We start from the raw sequence: 26572 nt of genomic DNA, 5'->3' as shown, positions 1-26572 counted from the left end.
TATTGGATGTGCCCCAACAATAACACATACCTTATGGAGGCAGAAGTTACACTAAATTGTTCTGGCAGAAGAATTTCTGTCACATAAAAGTTTACCATTCTGATGCGTGTTGCGATGCGTGAATGGAACAGAGAGATGTTTTGTACGCATCAATGTTGTGAAGCTACTAGGCTGTTTGTGTGAAGCTACTGGGCTGTTTGTGCGTATTCGTGTGCGTGTTGCGATGCATGAATGGAACAGAGAGATGTTTTGAACGCCTCAATGTGTACGTGTTTCAGCAAGTGAAAGACAGAGTGTTACTGTTTAAGAAAGAGCCGAGGTTATAATAAATTGTTTTGTTCCTACGAGCAAGGTATTTATTCTTCACACCTTCACCTCATTACTCACACCTTGTCCTTTACACACATACACATAGTTCACTTATAAGTGCTCCTGCGTATACGTGAGTCGTAGCACGCCGCATCCCGTAGAGGGGTGCGAAGGCCCCGATGATGAAGCATGACACCAAGGGGCCTGTTGGTGTGTGAGGGGCATTTTAATAACACTGTGTGCTCCCCATCACATTAAGGATCACTTCCACTTTTTAGTGAATTCCAATATGTGTATACGTATTGTCAAGTATGTCAAAGTTTTGTATTTGTTGTCCAAAATGTTTAATGTAGATGCAACATAGTTTTAGAGATGTGGTAAAGTGGTGTGATGTGTGTGTCCCTTAGGAGGGAGCATCAGAATAGGCTCAAGATACTGCTATTTTGTAGGGGCATACTGAATGTGGTATTGTAATTTTGTAACGTAAAAAGTCTATTCCGTATCTAATTAGTGTAGTGTGTGAATGGCTTAAGCAGCCACTTACGGATGTTGCTATGCGTGGTTGGTGTGTAAGTTTGCATTTTCAAACTATGACAAAATACAGAAAATCCCATTGTACGTGCATGTAATCTAATGTGTAAAAAAAAGTCGTGCTTGACACATACTTTCGAAAGTTGCTTCCCTTGTTGTATAGTTTTCAGGCCGAAGGCGACGTTAGGTTTCTTTGGTTTACATTTGCATTTCCCAGCGGATGATCGACAACAGATTACAATCTTTACGACTGTGATGAAAGCAATTCAGCCTCCTGGGGTGGTTAGGCCCCAGACGTTTTGCTCTCGGCCCCTCCCCACCTTACAGAGGGGAAAAAGAAGACAGCCATGTCGTGCATAATTGTGAAAAGACTTTAGAAAATGTTCATTGTTTTGGTGCGTATTTCCGCGAGGGAAAGGCAGAAATGTCCAGATGAATGAATGATAGTGAATATAAGGCAGGGAACAGAGTTGGATCACGAGTTTCTGCATGCATGTGACTAATGTGTGTATAAATGTAGTGGCTGTGAATTGTGATGTTTGTAAAACAATGCTTAATGTACATGCAACATAGAGGCTTTGGTGCAGTGTAACTGAGTGCTAGGTGCACTGTGAGTGAGGGCTGTGTGTAGTGTAAGTGAGGGATGTATGCAGTACAAGTGAGGCCTTCGTGCAGTGTGACTGAGTGCTGTGTGCACTGCGAGTTTGGTCATATCTGCCTCCTAGGATTCCAATAATAACATGGAGTCTGCTTGATATGTAGCAAATGCACCACTAAGTATTGGATGTGCCCCAACAATAACACATACCTTATGGAGGCAGAAGTTACACTAAATTGTTCTGGCTGAAGAATTTCTGTCACATAAAAGTTTACCATTCTGATGCGTGTTGCAATGCGTGAATGGAACAGAGAGAGGTTTTGTACGCCTCAATGTTGTGAAGCTACTAGGCTGTTTGTGTGAAGCTACTGGGCTGTTTGTGCGTATTCGTGTGCGTGTTGCGATGCATGAATGGAACAGAGAGATGTTTTGCACGCCTCAATGTGTACGTGTTTCAGCAAGTGAAAGACAGAGTGTTACTGTTTAAGAAAGAGCCGAGGTTATAATAAATTGTTTTGTTCCTACGAGCAAGGTATTTATTCTTCACACCTTCACCTCACCTGATTACTCACACCTTGTCCTTTACACACATACACATAGTTCACTTATAAGTGCTCCTGCGTATACGTGAGTCGTAGCACGCCGCATCCCGTAGAGGGGTGCGAAGGCCCCGATGATGAAGCATGACACCAAGGGGCCTGTTGGTGTGTGAGGGGCATTTTAATAACACTGTGTGCTCCCCATCACATTAAGGATCACTTCTACTTTTTAGTGAATTCCAATATGTGTATACGTATTGTCAAGTATGTCAAAGTTTTGTATTTGTTGTACAAAATGTTTAATGTAGATGCAACATAGTTTTAGAGATGTGGCAAAGTGGTGTGATGTGTGTATCCCTTAAGAGGGAGCATCTGAATAGGCTCAAGATACTGCTATTTTGTAGGGGCATACTGAATGTGGTATTGTAATTTTGTAACGTACAAAATCTATGCCGTATCTAATTAGTGTAGTGTGTGAATGGCTTAAGCAGCCACTTACGGATGTTGCTATGCGTGGTTGGTGTGTAAGTTTGCACTTTCAAACTGTGCAAAAATAAAGAAAATCCCATTGTACGTGCATGTAATCTAATATGTAAAAAAAAGTCGTGCTTGACACATACTTTCGAAAGTTGCTTCCCTTGTTTTATAGTTTTCAGGGCGAAGGCGACGTTAGGTTTCTTTGGTTTACATTTGCATTTCCGAGCGGATGGTCGACAACAGATTACAATCTTTACGACTGTGATGAAAGCAATTCAGCCTTCTGGGGTGGTTAGGCCCGAGACGTTTTGCTCTCGGCCCCTCCCCACCTTACAGAGGGGAAAAAGAAGACAGCCATGTCGTGCATAATTGTGGAAAGACTTTAGAAAATGTCCGTTGTTTTGGTGCGTATTTCCGACATAGAAAGGCAGAAAGGTCCAGATAAATGAATGATAGTGAATATAAGGCAGGGAACAGAGTAGGATCACAATTTTGGGCTGGGCTGTTTGTGCGTGTTTGAGTGGATGTTTGCGGTGCGTGAATGGAACCGAAAGATGTTTGAGTGTTCGTGTTTCAGGAAGTGAAAGACAGGGTGTTACGGTTTCAGAAAATGGACGACGCGATGTTGTGAAGCTACTGGCCCGTTTGTGCGTGTTTGGGTGCATGTTTGCGGTGCGTGAATGAAAGAGAAAGATGTTTGAGTGTTCGTGTTTCAGGAAGTGAAAGACAGGGTGTTACGGTTTCAAAAAATGGACGACGCGATGTTGTGAAGCTACTGGCCCGTTTGTGCGTGTTTGGGTGCATGTATGAAAGAGAAAGATGTTTGAGTGTTCGTGTTTCAGGAAGTGAAAGACAGGGTGTTACGGTTTCAAAAAGTGCACGACTGGATGATGTCAAAAGAAGCAAGAGGAACGCGCAGGGGAGAGAGATGGTGGGCGGAGGAAGCAGCCTGAATGAGGCGTGGACAAAGTCAAGAGCCAATGAAAACAATTTATGGCACTAAAGCTCATGCATGTGCCCACGTGAACTCGAAGAAAACGCCACTGGAAAAGCGGTAGTTTGAAGAGTCGATAGAGCACTATAATTCTCCCCATTTCCCATTCCTGCGGAATGGTAAAGGCGAGACCTAAAAACAGCATAGCATAAAAAAAGCATAGGATAGCAAAACAGCATAACAAAACAAAGCATAGGATAGCAAAACAAAACCTAGCATAACAAAACAAGACATAGCATAGCAAAACACAACAAAGCATAGCGTAACAAAACATTAAAAATCATAGCAAAACAAAACATAGCATAATAAAACACAACAAAACATAGCATAAGATAATACATAGCATAACAAAACAAAGCATAGCATAACAAAACATAGCATAACAAAACATGGCAAAACACAACAAAGCATAGTATAACAAAACACAACAAAACAGCATACATAACAAAACATAGCATAACATAACATAGCATAGCAAAACACAGCAAAACATAGCATAACAAAACACAACATAGCATAACAAAACAAAGCAGCTTAGCATAGCAAAACATAGCATAACAAAACATAGCATAACAAAAACATAGCATAGCAAATCAAAGCATAGCATAATAAAACACAACAAAACATTGCATAACAAAACATAGCATAGCATAACAAAGCATAGCACAGCAAAACACAACAAAACATAGCATAACACAACACAACACAACATAGCATAACAAAACAAAGGATAATAAAACTAAACATAGCATAGCATGAAAACAAAGCATAGGATAGCAAAACAAACCATAGCATAACATAACAAAACACAACACATAGCATAACAAAACATAGCAAAACATAGCATAGCAAAACATATAATAGCACAGCAAAACATAGCATACCAAACACAACAAAACATAGCATATCATAACAAAACATAGCATTGTATAACAAAGCATAGCATAACAAATGAAAGCATAGGATAGCAAAGCATAGCATAACAAAACAAAACATAGGATAGCAAAACATAGCATACAGCATCACTCAGCTCCACCACAGTATCACTCAGGGGCACCACAGCATCCCTCAGAGGCACCACAGCATCCCTCAGAGGCACCACATTATCACTCAGAGGCACCACAACATCACTATGCGCTACCACAGCATCACTGAACGCCACAGCATCACTCGTTTGCCATCACAACATCACTCAGCACCACCACAGCATCAATCTGTGCAACCATTCAACAACAACTGGTTCAAATATGTTCTCTCAATGTTTCAAGCTTTATTACAAATGTAACAAAAAGATGTTAATATTTCACTTCTGATCTTGGATTTTCGTCACAATAAAATACACTGAACATAAACTTCACAAAAGTTATTTACAAAAGTTTAAGCTATTGCCATTATAAATTACAATAACTTTTATTTAAGTATTAATTATTTAAAAAAATTAAAAACCATTGTTATTTGTAATATCAATACATGTAAGTCACGTAAATACAACACATATTGCATTACAAATGCTATAGGTGTCACATTTGCAAAAGTTATAACTATTGGCATTGTAAATGACAAAGCTATTAATTTTGCTATTTTCAAAAATAAAAATAAATACAAAATGTGTCATTTACAATACCAATAACTCAAACTTTCCTAATGCGAGACCTATTGCATTGCAAATGCTGGTTTCATTTACTTTTGGATGAGGTGCAACCAGGCTTCAGGCCTGTTCATGGACAGGAGTTGGTCCTGGTGTCTGCTTTGGACAATCTGAGGCTGGCGATGGAGAAAAGGTTAATCAGCGACTTTATATTTACTTGATCTATCAGCTGCCTTTGACACGGTGAACCACAAGATCTTGATTACCAGACTAATTGAAAAGGGGGTGAGTGGCAGAGCTCTTTATTGGCTTTGTTCCTATTTAGAGGATAGATCACAAGCTATTCAAATTAACCCTTTCTGTTCCTCTTTCAAGTCAGGTGAATTGTGGGTACCTAAAGGCTCAGCCTCGAGCCCAACAATGTTTAATGTGTACTTACATCCACTTTCTGCACTTATTAGATCTCATGGTGTCAATTTCATCAACTATGCAGACTATACTCTGCTGATATGGACTTTGGATCACTTTCAGCTGAAGCTGTGAACTCCTTCCATACTTGTTTAAGAGACATCTCAGATTGGTTGAAAAGCGTTGCATTAAAATTTTATGGAGATAAAACTGACATGCTTTTCTGTGTCTCAGGGAAACACACCCTTCCGGACAGTGAGCCGCCGGTAGCATCAACATCGGTGTGGAACCTAAGAGTGCATTTTGACAATAATCTCTCTCACTGCAATGATTTATAAGATTCCGGTCACCTATTTTGCCTGGCAGCGAATGTTTGTTTCTGAAAATATTACCTATTTTTGTCACTACCAGCAAAGACGTTGGTAGTACAAAGCACCATTTTGAGCAGACTGGAGTACTGTAATGCACTACTGCTTAGCTCCCCTGCTTAATTACTTAACCGATTGCTGCATATTCAAATAGCAGCAGCAGACCTTCACCAATGGTTCAACACGTCACTGGCTCGCAGTTAATAAGAGAATCATCTTAAAAGCTTTATGTATTACCTTCTGAGAGGTGCACATGATGGGCCCCTTATTTCCGCAAAGAAAATTCAATCACTACTCTCGATCCTTCAGGATGTGGTTTGTTATTTAAGGTGTATACAATAAGGTGTGGATGTGGGGGGGAGGGGGGCTTTTTCCACTCTTGCAGGAGTGGGAGGTCCAGAATAAACGGGGGGGGAGGGGGGAGGTCCCAGTGAATGCTTCCAAAAGTAGAATTATACTGTTCCTCTAGAGTCAGAGTGTACAGAGTCAGGAAAGACTGGAAACCACCGTGCCCCAACAGGGGTCAGAGTTGGGAAGCCATATGTTGGATTGTAATGCCCTCACACACCCTTGCAGGTGTCATGCTTCGTAATCTGGGCTGCTCCTCCGCAATACCAAACAGGCTCTGTTGGACCTGGGGTTACCAGTCCACATAGGGTAGCCTGGCACAGAGTAGGAATGGCTAATCCCAAATGCAAATGTGTCGTGCTTACATCACTCACTTACAGTAACCCAGCGCCCAACCACTAAAAATAAATGACCACACCAGATTAGAAAAATACGGTCTGCTTTATAAAACTCTTTTTCGTATCTCTTTGCCTCTAGCAGTATTTAGTTTCAGTACATCAATTAGCTCTGCATTTGATTATTAGCATATGCACAGTTTCATATAGCATTAATAACACTTTTCTCCCCCAAATGAAAGGAGCTCAGTAATAACTCCTGCACCTTATACAAGCAGTGTATATGCAACAGTTTAGTTAAGATAAACAGCAAATATAGAGCTTCCTTACAGTTCTGCACAGCTGTACATTACCCTTGAGGACTAAATGTTATTACTGGCAGGAGGATACAGGTTTTCAGCAACAGTTCCACTATTAGCACACTAACACCATGGTTCAAGCAGCTGGATATCTGAATAAAAGACAGGCAGGATATTTTACCATTCTCATATAGCCATATAGATTGCTCTAAAACCACAGTGAAATGTCCAGCTCTCACAGTGACATACTTTGGCTCTAATTGATCTGCTTAACAGGAGCAACCCTCCAACCAATACTTACTTACTCCCGGAATAGCCCGGTTACCACGGCTTTCATGTACAGTCAATTAAACCTCACTCAGATACTCTTTCCTTCAGGTGACTTTGAATTAGGCAGAGAATGTACTTTAACAATTGAGTCACGCACTTATAGAATACTGTTCCTGGCGCAGTTTAGCAGGTGGGAGATACTCCCAAGCCGGGTTGTTACTCCTTGGCCCCCCACCGCTGGTTGTCAGTTAATCGGTATAAGGTCGACAGCCCGGGTGAACCAAACTCTCCCCTCCCACCACAGCTTCGTAGACAGTAGTGAGGCCCTCTCAGCCCCTGGGGCCCCGCACTTCACGGCCTTACTGGGTTTCCGTTAGACAAGTCCCAGTCTGTTCACTCGGCCACAAACCACCTCCGATCACGCTACCACTGCCCTGTAGTAATTCCGGCCCCAGCACTGCAGGCTCCTAGCAGCTGACTGGGCCGGAGCTTCGCCGTGTCTCCTTCGGCGTTCCTCTCAGCTCCGCGTCCCGCCCTCGCCTCAATCGTCGGAGGGGGAGGATGCTAACGCGGGCCGGCCTTCTTCAATTTCCCGCCCCCTTCTTCCGGGTTCTTGCTCGACTGCTCACACTGGCCTCCGCGATGCCGGTCTTCAAAACCGCTGGCCTGCTGACCCAAACCAAGCCCACCCCGCTAGATCTCCTCAACGGGGGCCCGTGAATGAGAGGCAGCAGTCCAAATCACAGGAACTTCACCCGCCGGCCGCTACAAGGTAGGGCTTCTTTTCCCTCTACGTTCATATGGGCCAAGAGAACCCTCAGGGGAAATGGCGATAATGTACCAGACCCCACACTTTCGGGGTAAGCAGTTCGGGCTGGGCCACGAAGGGGGAAAAACAAAGAAAGCTGGGCTATCTCCTTTATAATCGGATGTTCTCCCTGTGGAAGTCCCAGGCCAGTTATCTACAGCTCTTCACAGGAATACCACAGATTTAGAGCTAGAGGTGGTTGAGCGATGTCAGGGCTTAGTCAGTAGGTAGGGGGTCACGTCAGCAAGTAGAGTAGCCGGCCCGTGGGACGATCTAACCTCTCTCAGTGCGCCTGCCTCCCCACACTATCGCTTCACTCCTCACCAGGCTCCACTCAAGCTCTCTGGTCACTCTAAAATGGCCGCCCTGGTTCTGGCCTTTTATAGACTGGGCTCTGGTGGCTAGAATCAGCTGGAAGGTTCTAGAGCCTTCCCATTGTAGTCCTATGGCTCAGGATTCTGAGGTAGAAAAATGTGGCAGTTACAAGCCTCCATTTTGTGTCTCCTTATTCTCCATTTTAAAGAACACCTGTGCCTCAGGTGGTTGTAGGGGGTAAGGAGGCACTCAGAACTCTAGGGACAAATCCAAAAATTGTAGTGGACACAAAAATAAAAGAAGGTTAGGAAGCAAAAAGGGGACAAAATAAATAAATAAATAAATAGGAGGGACCACCCAAAGGGCTGACAGGTCTAACAGGCTCCCTATGGTAGGGGCACTTCACCAGAGATCTTTTATCCAACAGCCGTGTGGTGAAGTGCGGGTGTGAGGCCAGAACTGTGTAGATGTGGTGTGGGGATTTAAAATAAGGTTGGGAGTACCTGGAAGGGTAGACTTTTATTTTGGGGGACTCCTACCCTAAGTAAAAACAAAAAAACAAGGCACTCGCCCAAGTATAATGTCTCACATAGTGGTGTCCTTGCTAGAAAGTGTGGGTCAGCATGTTTCTCGCTTATAGATCAATTTCTTAGCGATTCTTCAGGACCTAAACGATTAAACTATCTACACCTAGAGTTAGTGGTATATCTTTTTTACTCACGGTAATAGAGTCTATTACTGAATGTACCTGTTACAACCTGGATCTACCTGTTGTGGGAGACAAAAAATGTATAGGCATCATTCAGGCTGATATTATACATTACAAACATAGACAAGGTCTTACAGTGACTCTGACTTCTGTTTTTAACACATGTGAGGTGAACACGATTGCGTTTGAGGACATCTAAAAACAACAGATTGAAAAACAAGTGGTGAGTCTCCACAGTGAGCTATTGTGACTTAATGTCCCTGTGGAAAAACAAAGATGTGGCAGAAATACATTGGTATGAACTCACCCAATTCAGTATAGTCCCCAGGCATCAACAGTACCCGGTGGATCACGCATAATGTTTGCTGGATTTGCATTACAATCCAACATATGGATTCCAAACTCTGACCCCTGTTGGGGCACGGTGGTTTCCAGTGTTTCCCGACTCTGTACACTCTGACTCTAGATGAACAGCATAATTCTACTTTTGAAAACTTGTCATTTAAGGTGCCAGCGCCAGGATGCCACTGTGGTTTCAGTAATGCTTTATAAATGACATTTTCATCTCATTTCCGAGCTTTTTGAATGACAGAATTATACAAGATGAACTGGGCTCTATTCTCCGTTAGAAAAGCTCAGAAATGGCATTCCACAGGTATCGGCCGTTTCCCTTGTCCTATTTAATCTTTAAATGCCTCGCCCTCCAAAACACAGCTGATCGAACAATTTGGGTTTACTGCACTATTGTATGCTGGTAAGCCTACAAAATTGCATGTCCAAATTTCAAAGCCAGCTGAAAATAGTGGAGACTGAAATTCGTATACTCTTGTATGTCAAACAACAGAATGGAGGGAAGCTTTTTGTCCCTCTTCCCTGAACCAACAATCTACCAGTTCAACGGAGGACCAGGTTTAAACTGTGACCAAGTCCTGCCTTTTCAAACAGATTATACACCTTTACAATTTTCAACAGCATAAGCAGCTAATCCATGTTTTCATATCGGAGAGACTGGATTAATATCATTCTATTTACTAAGCCCTACCTGACAATCTGACTAACAAATTTGAATTGGTACAAAATAGGACTGCCTGCCTGCTCCTGAACATCAGGAAGGAGGAGATTTCTCAGGGTCTGGTTAAACTCCACGGGCTACCAGCTCACCAGAGAATTAGGTTTATGGGTCTATAAGGAGACAAACAAGCTAGTTGTTTAAATGATTTTCTTTCTATATTCCAAATCCATGTTTTCGCTCAGAAAAAGCTGCCATGGCAATTATTCCCAGATAGATTCTGCTAAGTCACTTTAAGAAGCAAAGGTTAAATATTTGAACAGTCTCGCCTTCCATTTACAAATTGAAAATTCCCTCCTCATCTTAGGAAGTTTCTAAAGACCTGGTTTCTTATAAATATTCCGAGATACAGCGTTTGTTAGAGGGAACATAGCTCTTCAGCGGCAAGGTGCCACGGGGTGAACGTTCACTCTTTATAAGCATTTCAAATTCAAAATAAACTGTCCAGTTTTGATCCTTATTGAGACTTACAGTAGCTTTCGAAACCTTTTACATGTTATTCATATTGCCCTTTGGTATTCTGAGGAGAAGTGTTGCAGTGTCCAGCATTGGACCATATACAACAACCAGATCTTACAGATTTCTAGGGATAAAGTGAATACTAGGGGCGCATGACTGAAAATATTATATTGAACGACCATGTTTATCTGCTGCCTCATGGAGAGCTCACTGCTCATGGAGACTGCTTTCTGAAAGGCGGTCATTACCTATGGGTTTGAACCATAACATGACAATTTCCATTTTGGATTTTAGAGGTAAGCAGCTCGAGAACATCCGTCTTTCTACCTGTATGCTGGCCTGCAGTTTCACACTGATGACTAACTCAAAATAAAAGTTATCATCGGCATAGAATTGCAAGTCTATCCTAGGTCTTAAATTACCCTGATGATATAGATGTCAACAAAATAAGATAAGGAGTGAATGACAAGGATAAACTTTAAGGCTGCATTTTATGAAAAACCACAGGTTGGCAGATGGTCACTAATGAACATCTCACATCACAGCTGATCGCATCATCAACAGTATTGTAACAGCTCAACTGCAGCACATTTACACCGCATCCCTACCAACAAAAAAAGACCGGCAATGAACACACTTCAGGCAAAAAGGACAATATAATTTCTGTTTATTTTCTTTAACAAACTGCTGGTAACTTCAAGTTGCCAGACAGCATGAGTCATTAGAGAACATTCCCCTCAAGCAAAACATCCCCGGAAAATTAAAAGCCATCTACAAGTACCCAAAAAATTAAAAGTAACAAACCCCAACCTATTCCTTCCATAAAAAAGGAACACATTTCATACACAAGAACATCGACCTTGTAAGAGCACACAACAAAGGACCTTGATATCTTCACTCTCCCTAATGCATGAAAAGTTCACTTCCGGTGCTACAGAGGAATGTGGAGCTTTCATGAGTTCATCTCCCTGGGATGGGGAGAACGTCCCTAGACATTTACTGGTGAAATATGCATCATACAAGTACCATAGTTTGCAGTTCTGCAAAAGCTTCTCATTTCATCACTAATGCCCAATGGCTGGGGCTCAGTTTGGCCTCAAAGGGGCACATTGAAGGCTCAGCGTTCTACTCTTTGGGATGAAAAATACCCAGTGTCCCTACAGTTCATGTTAACCTGTACACATCTTCCGAAGTGTTTCCGCAGTCAGTAGGACCAGATTGACTAACTAGCTGCCATTATTGTCAGTGCCATCAAACAGGTCTCCTCTGCTGTTTGTCAACACCGTCCATCCCTCAAGACAGGGCTTACCGTGCATCACTATTTAAATGGAAAGCTTTACCTTCATATTGGAGAAATGGAAAAGGGGAATAAAGCGCTTGCAAAGGTTTCTTTTCTTCAAATAAAAGCACTTAAGTAAAAAATATAGTAGTTAAAAAGGCAACAATGCCAATCTAGTCAACAAAAACACAAAAAACACAGACTTACCCCGCTCATAGTCAACATTTCCCCCTTCCCCCAAAATAAATAATATGCAGCAAAGCACACATGGCAGGACCGAGTAAATAAAAATGTATCTGAAAATCCTGTCTGAAAACACAGATTTCACTTTGCATTGGTGTGGGCCCTTTCTCAAACTGGCACTCTTTCAAGCACAAATCCACTTCCAGAATGAAGCTATTAGGCCAAAAGGGAGTAGAGGGTAGACTGCCGCTCCACTAAGTAAGAAGGGCTTGGAAATTTCTGAAGAGAAAAAAAGGTCAATGAAACTAGATGCACATACTAAAATTAAAAAAACTTGTAAAAATAGCCCAAATGCTTGCCACTTTTGTGCCCCTGGGATTCTGCCTGACCAGATTTCTTTCAGATTAGCAGTCTTTGGTGAATGAATATCTTCCAGGAACCACAAGAGGATGCATATGGAAATGCCATGTTTAACATTCGACAAGCAAAGATAAAACTTATGGAACTGAAAAAGGCACGACTGTTCAGAGACCACGGATGGTTTCAGCTCAATGTTAATTGTGAATTGTGGCACAGCAAACATGAATGAAAAACAATGGTTGTGTTCACATCATTAAAATCAAGACTTAGGACTCCTACATTTCAACAGAACTTGGAAAAAATGTAACTCTGTCCTTCAACAAATCATAATAAAAAGCAAAGCATCTTACTCATTCACAATACAATTAATGGCAGAGTTACCAAACGGGATTAGCACCCATTTGCAGAACAGAGGGCACTGATGGATGCTGAATTTCTAACTCTCATTTAAGTTCATCATTTTCCGAGTCTAGATAGTTTGAGAACATTGGTTTGAAGACCAGTAAAAGAAACACACCACTTTACAAGGACTTGTACTTTTCAACAACTGAGAGACAACAGTCCTTAAAGGAAAGTTGTAAAGCAGAATGTTTTACATTCATATTTAAATAAGAGGGATAGTACCAGTAAAGCCACACAACCTCGAATGGCATACAGAGCATTACAGAACTTACTGGCAGTTCCAGTCTAACCTAACCAACTACAGACTCCGTAATAAGTTCGTACCCATTTGATCAACCATGTAGGGATAACTTTAAACAGATTACAAAGTTATCTGTTAGCCAATCAGTGGGAGAGAAGGCTTCGAAATAGAAAAAATGAGACATACAACCTAAGTATTTTATTTTTTTTGCAAACAAGAGGAACAAGTAAGGGATTCATTGAAAGGAGGAATAAAGGCGGAGGCCAGAGGAAGAAAAGACCATGGGCATCTCAACCCATGAGTTGGGAGACAAGTGAAGAATAGGGACTGGAAAGATGTGCGAACCAGACTGAAAGAAAAAAAGAAACCAATAATGGGGAACAAAGAAAAAATAAAAATTGGTGGGCAATCCATTCCCCACACAACACAAGGAGGACAGCTTGATCACTTAATGGCCCCATTTCAGTTAAAGAACACATTGGCCTGTTGTCACAAACAGGGCAGTCAATCTGCATAATCCATAGATGCTAATGAGGAATTGATGAATGAAGGAGGACGGGGTGGTGGGATGAGGCTGAACACTAGGGAAACATTACTTGACCGAAGGCTAACAGAGGTTGCTTCTAATTGTTCAGGTTTACGAAGATTGAGAGGACCTTCCTATTCAGGTCTAGAGGTACGGTTTTTATGCCTCAGTGAAAGTGTCACTTCAAATTATTTCCACTTGTTCCATAAACATCAACAGTTTTTACATTAATAGTGAAGCATGCCTAAAGGGTGCAACAGAAGGAACCAAAAAGGCTAAGAAAAAAATAAGGAAGATACCACTCGCACCACACATGCCCTTAGCACTGCAAAGGCACATAGTAATGTGTAACTGGGGTTATTGTGGATGAAAGGCAACTCTGCTTTAATAGGGTACTCAGTGTAAAGGCAACCCTTTGGGAAGGAAACAGCCACCACGAAACAGATTACCACTGTTTCAGCAATCTCTTTACGTATTTGCAAACTAGGATTATGAAATTCACAATCTTCTGCAAGATCAAGGTCATGAAAGAGAAGGCATTTATCCCAATTCCTGAACCGGCTGAGCTCAACAATTCCAGCCCGAGAACTAGCCTCCCAGCAAATCGAAGACAAACTAATGAATTTACAAAGGCCCCTTTTACTCCGTACTCTACAAAGGCATTGTGAACAAAGGAGATCATCACTGGGAGTGGCACAAAAATGCAATTAGAGTGGTTCCATTATTGCTGACAGCTGAAGACAAAAACGCATTTGTCAGATTCCTGGAGGCACTGTGATAATCCCCCCATCAACCAACACAGGAAAGGATAAACTATTCAACTAAACAAAGAAATCTGATATTGCGTCCAAACAGAGACTAGCAAGAGGATCAACTCTGTAGCCTTGGATTCTCACCATTGCACTATTCCCATGCAGCCCAAAAAGATGAAGGGGAAACTGGTGGAAGGTGTTTTGACTGTAAGGAAAGTGAACATCTCATATAGAAAAGATCATATCGGCATGAGCAGGCAGGGATCAGCAAAGGTTGGCTTCACAATTACTCAGAATATGCCCTTTCTTTGGCCCACTCCTATTATTAATATTCAGAAACAGCAGCCACCTCATGTCCAGATCAGAAACAACTTTTTGGGTAAGGGGTCGTCCAGGGAAGGATAAGTTGGAAGGGTAAGAGGATACATCTAAATAGTGGTCTTGCAGCACTGCTCATGCATGTCCCTCAGCAAAGTAGTCAGCCTCACACTGCCCAGGCAAAACTTCCTCTGTTTATTTTTAACGCTGATCAGTAACTACATGCGGAGGTGAAGATAAGTGGGTGTTGGGAATGGAAGCCAATAAAACTGGCGCCACCTTAAATGCGATTTTCCTTTAAACTAACCTCAGAATCTATTACGGCATAACAAAAGAGATCAACCACACAAGACTGGGGAATTCAGCAATGATGATGAAAAAGGGCAGCTTAATGGATTAGCAAGAGGGTTAGAGCTTACTGAGGGCAACCCAAGTCTACAGTTTTCCTTCGGAAAGTACATTTTACTTTGGCTCTAGTGGTATGTCCAAGAATACCTTCTATAAGTAAAAGGCCTTTGACACTTGGCAAACAGGAATACTAAAGAGCACTATTTAACAAGCAACAGATGCCTAAGGAGTGCGCATCTGTGGGATATTTGCATCACGGATTAGGCCGTAAACAAGACATTTCAGATTAGGCCGTAAACAAGACAATTCACCATTTCCATCCGTATCAGACCTAAAAGCCTCCAATCGCACGATCAAGCATGGACGAATCTTCATATCTGCAGGATTAATGAACTCTTATCTGTACCTTCTGGGATGATACAGAGGCCTGTACAACAAACTATGAAATTCATTTTGCGGTGTCGAGAGTGAAAATTCAACACAAGGACATTCCTCTCTTTCAAAAGTAACCTGAGACACCAATAAGGGATAGTTTCTAAGGGAAAAGGTCTCATGCAAGAGATTTTCTGCTTGAGTCAATTTCCTGTAGAACAAAGTTCTGCAAACATGAATAATTATTTAAACAACTCTATGGTATGGGTCGTCAAGTCTGTGAAAACTACTTCAGGGTCCAACTGAGAGGATCTGACGTTCACAGATATTTGTGGCTATTATTACTGCCCTTTAGGAACAATGTTTTTCAGATGTGCAAGTTCTCTCAGGGGCTAAAATGGACTGTATACTTTGCTGGTAAAATAACCTCACTTGAAATCTGGCAGGCTTCAGCCATCTCAGATAAAATAGAATTTGTGGTCTGATTCGACAGAAAGAAACTGATTTGTACCTTAATTCCCCGATGTGTTAAAGGTAATTTTAGAAGCTAAAACTTCAAAAGCAAAATTGCATAGCTCTTGGAATACGTTCCTGGCACCCTTTATGTGTCATGCAAAACCCACATGGAGCCAAGTCTTAAGTCCAGGGGCTGCAGGCATGGATAAAGAATCTGGAGCAATGCTTGTCCATATGGAGATCTGTCTAACTGTGGAGCAGAGACCAATGGCCAGCTCACAGTAATGGGAATTAGAAAACCAGTAGAAAAATAGCCCTAGGGTGTAGCAAATCAAGATGCCCTAGATGGAGCGTTTGTGTTCTGTACCTAAATGTAACATAATTTGTCAAGCGATTAGAAAGGCATCCTTCAAAAAATTCAAGCTATGCGCCAAGAGGAAAAGTGAAAACATTTGCTAATACCTTTGTTGGGCAAGGAGATGATTTTTGGCAAACAGTAAAAGGCAACGGTTGAGGATGAGCTGCTTAGGGCGTGTGCGGAGAGTAAGCTAGTAAGGTTTGCATGGGGGTCTGGGAGGTATATAGCTCTGGGAGGACCAGGAGGAATATTTTAGTAAACAGAAAGAAAAAAAACTTCGCTTGAAAAGGTTTTGAGCGCAATGTCTTGTCCTCTTTGTACCAGTTTGCATGACGATTTAGTGTGCTGCAGTTGGCTACACACATGCACCTGAGACTTCTGCTGTGTTCGATGTTCAAGAAGATTTCAATCCACAAGCACAAAAAACAGAGCAGACATGAGAAGTAGAATAAAACCTTTTTCAACTGACCGTTGCAAGTATCCAATCAGTGGTAGCGTAATAAGAAATAAATAAGAAATAAGAGCCACTCAGCCTCACCCTAGCACTAGGGAGCAACCTAAATCCATTAGGCTATTAAACTTATGGCTTCCTAAAATCACCAAGCAGAACAAAATGAAAGTCAGCCTTATGTTGCACAAAGCCCGACATGATAACCACATTGCCACACCAGTGAAATCTTTTCACTATAATTAGCTATTGTTTACTTTGGGTTCTCTTTTTAAGCAGGACTGGAAAGCATTTGGTGCTGTCCATCATCACGCCTATAAAAGCTGTTGCACCATAGCTAAAGTAGCACTGGCTTGACAGAGGGATGGCTGCAACTCTGGTTTCACAACTACTTTTTGGGCAGCAGATGTCAGTCGCCTTGTTCACGTGGCCAGAGAATTTGGGAGATGAAGACCCTTGTGGGTTAACATGTATTATTTATGCGAAATATACAGAAATATTAACTGGAAATGAAAAAGACTGACACCGATGCTTTCTTCCTTTTGACATCGAGAGAGTTACTCGTAGACTTGAGAAATTAAATATTTAATCTTGAAAGTGGAGTGTTGCATGTCTACCTGCACATTTTTTGCAATGTCTGGAGGGTGGCAAAAGCAACTGGTGTTTGCTTTGTTAATAGTTAAGAGAGCCGGCGTAGGCGCAAATGAATCAAGAGCATTCTAAGCTTTTTTTGGTATGTTTTTTCTAAATGAAGCATGATTTGTTGAAAGCTCGATGACGAAAACACGTGAAAAGCCAGTATTTACTGTGTGATATTCTCAACATCCACTATAGACAATAGCCAAGATTTCTTCATGATACAATGAAGAGTCCTATGGGACTAGAAATAATCTGAGTAAACAGCGCCAGAGGAGGAAACAAAACCGACCCAAACACTACGCAGCGGAGTCTTAAGCAGGAGGAAAGGCGGTGTAGGAGTCTGAGACCATTGTGTACACGACAAACATTACTGGTATTGAATCATGTACCAAAGTTAGGTGCTGGAAGAAGAGTTTAGAGTCTGCAGGACAGATATCTGAAACCTAAATTCAATACATGAACAAGGGGTTTGTTGGAATGATCAACAGAAAAAATAATCTGGTTTGGTTTGCTCCCTTATACGCTTAGGCTTTTGAGGATCTAGCACAAGCTCCCAAATTTCTCCATCTGTAGACAGAGGCTCAAGTTCAATATGGACTACACTGAAGTGGTGTTGAACATTCACGGCTGCAACCAAGGAGAACTGTGGCGCAGAAATGCTTGGAGCCCTTCACTCTGGTCTTTCAGGTCTTCCTTTAGGTGGTTCAGCAAGATGACTGGGAGTACAGTTGGGTTAAGGGAATTGTCAGTCCAAGAGGCAGCACTGACAGAAAAGATACTGGGACAGAGACTAAGCTCTATTAATTCTATGATACTGAAAAAACGATCATGCAGAAAACCGAGGCATTAAGCACCATGAATATGAAGACAGCAGACCTAGGCTGATGGCTGGAGCATCGGCTTAGTTGGCCACCTGTGATTTGGTCCTCTTTTCAGATACGACCAGAAGTACACACAGAATGGGCTATGGGTAATGATGCTATCCTACATCAGTGAATTTAAATGAGGGACTTCATTTGAGATCCATGCAAAGACCTTCAACAGGTGAAGCAGTACTTCACTGCATGCCTTTGTGAGAGGATTTATAAAACTAAAGGGAAGGAAGCAGTTTTGCTTTGTGTCAGGAACATGAGGATTCCTATGCACTGGGACAGACCACAGGCATAGGAACCACACACAAAAATAGTAGCTCAGCAAAGCTGTTTTTAATTCTAAATAGGTCAAAGAAAGGCAGGTAACAGAAGTGGGCATACAGTCAATGCCTAGGCAGTGTTAGGGGCCATCCACATCAAGGGGTACACATGTGCAGTACCAGACAGTTGTTTGTCTTCAACTAGACGCAGCAGGGCCTGGATCTAGAAAAAAGGAGAGGGCAAAGCCCACACATCAGAAATGTACCAGATGTGAGAGCACTTTAGAGCACACACGAAATTGGTTTAAAACAAAACCCATCATAAAAAAATCTAACATTTCTATGTTTACAAGTATCAAAATAAGTACTTGTCCTTCAAACAAACAAATCAGAATCTGGGAACACCAGGTCTGCGACACCAAAGCAGACTGTTTCACAGGTGCATCTGTACAATTTCGGACTTCACCCCAGCAGAAAGAGAACAAACCGTTCACTGGAAAGGCCGATTTACTGTATGCGGAGAATCTTCTCCTGGTGCCCCTAATGTGCATGAATGTTGTTCCTTAAAAGTCACATGTAGAGATCAAATGATGCTGTCGAACTTGGGTTTTCTGTAGGACCTAGAACATAGGAGATTACCATCACACCATTTCTCTATGAAGGAAATAAATCATTGCCAGCAACAAGTACCCTGTGTATGCTACTCCTTCCCATCCCTGCTCCGCTGCACTGCTAGCACCTGCATCGCAGATCAAAGTCCTTTTGCTGTATGGTGTCCTCAGCCTTGCACCAGCATGGAAGGGTCTGCGTCCAGTGTGCCAGACAGAACTCTGCAGACTGAGGGGCTAAAAATGATCAACAGAGGCTACCGACTCCTACCTGCACCTCGTACCTGTTTTTTACCCTTTCCATTGCCCAAGGGTTACTTTTCTCGTTCATAAATAACGAAAATATAAGGAATTCAAAACCAAATCCTATTGATTCTCCGTTCCACCTCCCTTGGGCTTCCCCTCAGGCTGATGAGCAGTGCTGGGAAGGCCATCCTCACAATCGACAGAGGCAGAAGAGTGTAGGTATGAAGACTCCAAAGGCCACAAGGATTGGAAACATGAGGCTGCTGTTGTCCGAAGCATAGGGATTTGGGGTGCGGGGGCCGGACTGCACCCGGTTCCTATTAACCTGCTTCTTTGAGCTGGAGCCATCCTCGTATTCTTCTTCTTCTTCCTCCTCTTCCTTCTTTTCCAGGCCAGGGTGAGGTAGCAACTTTGGTACCTCTGTAAAGTAATAACAGCAAAGATAATGTAAAACATACATAAAAAATACTTTATTCTCAATGGTGAGAAAGCGGAAATTCATTGTAGAAGTGTTCAAAGACATGAAAAGCATTTGGGAAAGAAGCCTGGGGGCAGGATGAAATACCTGGGCAGAGAGAGAATTAACTAGTGGACAGGGGGAAATGGAGAGAGCAGCATAGGCGCAGGTGGTGGAGAATAACAGCAGAGTAATTAAGTTGAGGGGTGGGGAAGGAAGGGCAATTTATACAGAAAACAAAAAGGTAAACTTATATAAGGGTGTCAAAGCACACAGCACAAAGCGGTAAAAACATAAGGGGGTCAAAAAGCACAGCAGTAGAGTCAGAAGAGCATCATGTGCAGCAAATCAAGGCAGTAGATAGATAAAAACGAATGCAGAAGCCTTATAGTAGCAAACAGCACAACCAGGTCCAAATAATGAGATTCTCTTTTAGTGGAGAGTTAATTTACATCGGGTGCGGTGGCAGCATCTAAGTTTCCATGACATGAATTTCATGTAAATACAATCAAATACAATCAAATCTTCCTAAACCTTCAGTTTTTCAGCCCCTACCAACACTCTAGATCTTTCTGTTTTAAGTTTTGAAAAGGTGAAATGATGATGCTAGAGTACCACACTATAACATAATGATGATATGAACATCAGTAAAGTTAGTTACTTCATGCCATCATCTGCATGTTTGTTTTAAATAAAACTAGATTGGTTCGCATGTTTAAGCTTGAATTAACAACAAGTTACTTACCTTCAATAACGCATTATCTGGTAAAGACTATCTAGCTGTTGATTCTTTACCTTTGAATTTCCCAGGCGTCAGACTGGATCCGGAAACTTTTGCTGAGCAATACCCCTTTTGCGCTGCGTCGACTGGCTCCATTAGTTTCCGCGTGACGCTAATGCCGTTGTCCGCATCGGTTATGACGTTACGGTACCAATGTAGGCACCACCCAGGCGCGCAAACATCAGTGCTTTTCACTTTTTCCGAGCCAGAAGCGCAGAGCCACAAATTAACTGATAGAGTCACGTGCAACACTAGGGCCCTGAGAGGGGGAAACAACCCTAGTCCTACCATATCAGCCCCCAAAGCGGGGAGACGTGGGTGGAACTGTAAGGAATATGCAGCTAGAAAGAGTCTCTACCAGATAATGTGTTACCGAAGGTAAGTAACTTGTCCATCTGATAGAGACTTCTGGCGGCAGATTCCTTACCTTTGAATCAGATACACAAGCCCTACCCTCCCAGCGGTGTAGCGGACCCATATACTAAACTATAAAGTCTTGCAGGACTGAACGGGCAAAATTCTCGTCCCAGCACACCTGGCCATCAAGGCAGTAATGTTTTGCCAACGTGTGCAAGGAAGCCCACGTTGCTGCCTGACAAATGTCTTGGACTGGTACACCCCGAGACAAAGCTGTAGTCGTGGCTTTTCCACTGGTGGAATGGGTGGAATGGGCCTTTAACCCTTTAGGGGGCTGCTTCTTTGCCAAAGCATAAGAAATCTTGATGCAGAGAACGAGCAAGCGAGAGATGGTCCTTTTTTGCACTGCCCTTACCTTCTTTGCTCCCATGTAACCCAGAAAGAGTTGATCATCCATGGGCTACGTTTGTGTTTTATATACCAGGGATTTTCAGTTGCTGACAATCTGTTTTTAGTATGCTTTTATGTTTTTTTTTTGTTGAAAACCTTTATTGGTCATAAACACATGGTACACAGCTCAATGCCTACAACCCACGTCCGTAGGCCGGCAGCTATAATGTTCCTTATAAAGAGGTATATGTATTTCCAGTGGGGGAATATAGCTAACACAGCATGCCGCCTACAACCCAGTCGGGCCGGCCGCGATGTACCTAGACGTGGGCCATAGAGGAGATTGTATAATACCTACATGATCACAGTGCATTTTGTGAGCAACAAAGCAGTGAGGTTACTTTTAACATTTAAAACAACTTTACAACATATTATGTACTTTTCCTTCCCCCATTGAAGCCACCATGCTGGGTAAGTGGCGTGATGGAACTTGTAGTGTGGAGTGCGAGTTTGTCGTCCTATACCAGTATGTAATGCCGGGCAGTTCCGGTAGTGCCGTTACACATACTTCAGACATAACTCAAGTTCGGGGAAGGTATATCTTTTTCTTGCCATGTAGAGAGAATGATATTGTGCCTTGCCATGGGTGTGTTGCAGTGAATATTTCTCTGAGTGAGACTAGCCGTACTGATTCAAAACCAATGGGGGGGTGCCAGCCGCCTCGCAATTCGTTCCCTCAATGCTCTTGGCGGTTCTTGCTTAGGGGCGTAACAGTCGGTATGATGTGTGTCCGCTATAGCAGTTCCTAGGGTATGCAGTTTCCAGAAGGGGGAGGACATTTAGAGGGTGCGCGCTGGAAGTATATCGTTTCGTTGTGAAGTTGAGTGAGGCCCAGGTGTGGGGGCGGTGGTGCGGTTACTACCATTTATCCCTCCGTTATCTCCCTCATCGGACTCCTCATCATTTTGTGTCTGAAGCAGGTATGAAGTGAGGGGGCCCCACAGATCTTTGGGACGTGACTTATGTGGTAGGAGGTCCGCATAATTGTGTAGTTGTTCCTGCCAGGTAGCCATAGTACTAAGCCAGTCCTTAAATTTAGGTGCCCGCCCCATGTCCCATCTGCACGCCACCAGTCGTTTAGCCAAAAGGAGGCTTAGTGCAAAAAATTTGCAGTTTGTCTTTATCGTCGGGTTAGCGAGTCCGAGTAAGGCTATTTTAGGGCAAGGGTCTATGGGTATTCCAATCATTACCGATATAGCATCAAACACCTCCAGCCAGTATGAGGCGACCGCTCTGCATTTCCATGCTAGATGCATGAAATCTGCTCCAGAGTTGCCACATCGGAGACATCTATCGTCGTCCCTGAGACCCAGACGGTGTAATTTTGCAGGCGTGAAGTAGAGCCGGTGCAGGAATTTATAGTGTATTAGTCTGAGGCGAGCGTTGCCTGTTACGGCGTGCGTGTGAGAACAGCTCATCTCCCATTGCTCGTCTGTTATAAGATCGTTTAGATCAGCGTCCGAATCTTGCCTGGCTCTGAGGGAGGGAGGGAGGAGATGGAGCTACCTGAACATGTTTATACAACATAGAGACCACATGTCTCGGGGCATCTGCCTGTAGCAGGGAATGCAGTGGTGCCATAAGTTCCGGTTCATCCGGGAAATTGGGTGTGACGGCTTTAATGTTTTGCCGGAGGCGAACATAAAGGAAAGTATCCATCATTGTGGGGGAACTGTCTCCAAAAAGCTGTACTGCCGTGCGGAAAGTACCGTGGAGGTAAATATCTCCCCAGGTGTAAATAGCATGTTTGGCAAGGAATTTACGTCCTATTTCTTCCCGGGCGACACTCACTCTGGGATCGTTTGCCAACACCATCAAAGGTGAGTAAAAGAATCGCACTCCCATATGTTCTGCAATACGCTTCCAGGCCCTAACAGTACAGTCCACTGTAGTCGGGTCTCTGTCTGTCATATTGACTGTAGTGTAGAGATATCCCGAAGGTTTTTCTGGTCTCATGTACCCATCCTCAACTGCCAGGTGGGCCATGAATGGAGGGGGATGGAGCCAGTACGAGGCGAAATGCCCTTGGGCACAATCATAGTATTTTCGGAAGTCTGGGACTTCAAACCCTCCCTGGTGGTAAGGCAGCATCAGGGTCTTCAAACTAAGTCTGGCCTGTTTGCCTCCCCAGATAAGTCGCGACGTCTGAGAGTCGAGGGCGCGAAAGAAGCATGATCCAGGGCTATAAGGTATGTTAGTAAAAAGATAATATAGTTTGGGGAGGACCACCATTTTTATAAGGAAAATGCGGCCTGCCATAGATAATGGAAGGTGTATCCACCTGGTTACGTTGTCCGTCAGTTTGTCTAGTGCCGTCTCATAATTTGCTCTGATAAGGGCCTCCCGATTTCTGGTGATTCTGATTCCTAAATATTTTATTTCATCAGATTCCCATACTAGGGGGTAGTCAAGAGGAAATTCCCTGGTTTTATCCGTCAAGGGGAACATAGCCGATTTTGCCCAGTTTATCTGTATCCCCGCTATTGCCCCGAATTTGGTAATCTCGCGTAGCAGGGGATTTAGATTTTCTTGTGGTTTGTCTACATAGAGGGTCATGTCATCTGCATATAACGCGATCAGTAGTTGCCGTTCTGGGTAAATGAGGGCGCGATGTTTGTGGTGTTGTCGGAGTTTAGCGGCTAGGGGTTCGATGGCGATCGCGAATAGTATTGGGGATAGTGGGCAGCCCTGCCGGGTACCCCTTTGAATCTCAAATGGAGCAGAGCGGGCTCCGTTGAGCAGCACCGTAGCTTGGGGTTTACAATATAACAGCCAAATCCAGTCTAAAAAGTTAAAGGGGACTCCCATCCTTTCGAGCAGTGTAAGAAGATAATCCCACTCCAGGGAGTCGAACGCCTTCGTGGCGTCCAGGAACACAGCAGCCGCTTCACACTTGGGATTAATATCTTGCAGCACTGCTTGTAAAGTACGCAGGTTATGAGATGTGGCGCGGTTCGGAACGAACCCTGCCTGATCTGGGAGAACGAGCCGCTCCATAAGGAGGTTGAGACGAGTAGCGAGAACTTTAGCTAAGATCTTGCTGTCTGTATTTAACAATGAGAGAGGCCGGAATGAGTCGCAATGTTCTGGTGGTTTACCTGGCTTTAGCAGTGATGTTATTAGTGCTTCTCGCATTGTGAGGGGGAGTGAGCCTTCCTCTAACGCGGCGTAAAAGACTTGCTTCAGTATGGGTGCTAGCACATGGATAAAGGATTTATAAAAGTCGACCGGTAGGCCATCCGATCCCGGCGCCTTCCCAGACTTCATGGACATGATGGCATCTTTGATCTCATCAAGTTCGAGCTCATGATGAAGGAATTTTTGCTGGGACGGTCCCAACCAGGCAATAGCAGTGTCATCTAAGTATTCCTGCATGTTGAGTGTGTCAGTTCTATGTGAGGTATAAAGCGAGGTGTAGTGTTCCGTTAACACTTGGAGCTGTTTCGTGAGATCTCGTTGTGGTGTGCCATGTTTGTCTAGTAAAGTAGGGACATAATTCTGGTACCTAGGGGTTCTGACTGCGGTGGCCAGTGCCTTACCAGGTCTGTCTCCCTCACCATATACCCGAGCCTTGAAGGATTTACCCAGAAATTTGCATTCCCTTTCTGCCGCTTCAGAGTATTCGTTCAGTTTTTCCCTAATCTGAGCATGAGCCGCGCGGTCCCTGTCTCCTCGAGCTATCTCTCGCTCTAGCTGGCGGAGCTCTAATTCTAGCTTGCGTATGTCTGCTCGCAATGTCTTGAGAACTCCTCCTCCCTTGGCTATACAACTACCCCTCGTCGTCACTTTGAATGCCTCCCAAACCGTAGTGAGACTAGAAACTGAGTTAATATTCCGGTCAAAGAACTCTGTGATCTCTTGTTCCAATTCAGCAGTAAAGGCAGTATCAGTAAGATGTGCGGGGTTCAGGCGCCAGTTCAGGTAAGGGGAATGTGTAGGGAAAGAAGGACCGGAGAGTGATCCGAAAACGTACGCGCCAGGTGACTCGCCTTGGTTAACCATGGGGACAGTCCTGCTGAAACAAATATATAGTCTAGACGGGCCCATGTGGAGTGGAATGCAGAGTGATGGGTACCTTGCTTGGCAGTGGGATTTAGGTGTCGCCACGCATCCACCAGGCGGTGTTCATTCACTATACCCAATAGTGAGCGCTGAGTATTCGTGTAGTGAGAGGCTTGTGGGCATGATCTGTCCTGTACGGGAATGAGAGCCGTGTTAAAGTCTCCCCCTAGTACCACGTGAGCTATCCCTAGGGTCTGTATTTTCCCCCACATGGTGAGAAGGGCAGTCGGGTCATCTGTGTTAGGGCCATAATAACATGCAAACAGTATTGTGTGTGTGTGTAATTTCCCCCATATTATACAAAAACGCCCCTCAGCGTCCACCTCAGTTCCAGCCGGAGTGAAATGTGTCCCTCGTCTCACAAGAATTGCCACCCCTCTAGCGTAATTAGAGTAGGATGAGAACACCTTGCACGCTGCCCATTTGGAAGCGAATGAGGGGGATCCGCTTGGCATCAGATGTGTCTCCTGCAACATAGCAATGGATATCTCATGTCTGTCCAGATATCCCAGAATCTGTCTCTTCTTCCTAGGGTCATTTAACCCACGTATATTCCAGGAAGTCACCCGGAACTGCGAGGTTGACTGCGGTTCAGCTACGTCTCCCATATCTCTGACAGAAAAACTATGTAACAAAGGTCTACAACATCCATGTGTGTATAACTGTTGGCATCAAATATGTGACGTGATCCCCATCTACCCACTTGGCATGCCCAACATCTGGAGTGAACGATAAACAGTTCTGTCATGCACGCATCATGTTGGAACATTTTCCCTCCCACTCCGGCAACCCCAACTCGCCGGGCATTCGGAACCCACCACCCAGAAGTGTGGCTCAGGGGTTAGAGGCAGCAGACCCGGAAGCTGAGATCGGTCCTGGACCAGGGTTCAATTCCCCGCCTCGGCGGGTCTTGGGCTAAAAATTCCACGGACTCGATAATTCTCGCCCCGGTGCCTCCTCGACTCACGGGTTCACACTCTGCGACTCTGGGCAATAGCTTGCTTAATCTCCACAACGGCCCCTCGCGGCGGGATGCCGGACTTTCACCTTGTGGATACCCTGCTATCTCACAGGGGAATACCAGGAAGGGTTCCCTAAGCAAGCGCCGGGAAACCCACTGCGGGTAGCTGTGCGCTATATAAGCTCAACTACATTTACATTTACCCAATCCCAACTATTCCACCCTCCCCCCAACTTAAAAACAAAAGTAATGTCACATATCCCTCCATTCTACGAACTGAAGGGAGGTTTTGGGGCTCGCCCATCGGGGGTCCGTTCTAGGGGCACCCAACCTACCATCCACCTCCCTACTCGCACCCACTTGGAGCCAGGTATGTACCCGGTCTCTGTACGTGGGACGGAGGTGGGCGATC

The 26572-nt window shown here is 43.7% G+C and overlaps 1 protein-coding gene across 1 annotated transcript in view; it reads right to left on the bottom strand.

Moving 5' to 3' along the window:
- Positions 1–11074: 11074 nt before the first annotated feature.
- The window catches only part of MLEC (malectin), a 100614-nt gene continuing 85116 nt past the window's right edge, over positions 11075–26572 (bottom strand). The window contains exon 5 of the mRNA XM_078667697.1: positions 11075–19512. Coding sequence (XP_078523823.1) covers positions 19283–19512 — 230 coding nt within the window. The 3' untranslated portion in view covers positions 11075–19282. The remainder of the gene's footprint in view (positions 19513–26572) is intronic.

Source organism: Lissotriton helveticus, chromosome 11, assembly GCF_964261635.1.
Source record: "Lissotriton helveticus chromosome 11, aLisHel1.1, whole genome shotgun sequence".
Taxonomy (NCBI): Eukaryota; Metazoa; Chordata; class Amphibia; order Caudata; family Salamandridae; genus Lissotriton; species Lissotriton helveticus.
Note: the sequence above shows the minus strand (reverse complement) of the source record. Positions and strands in the feature narration are given on the sequence as shown.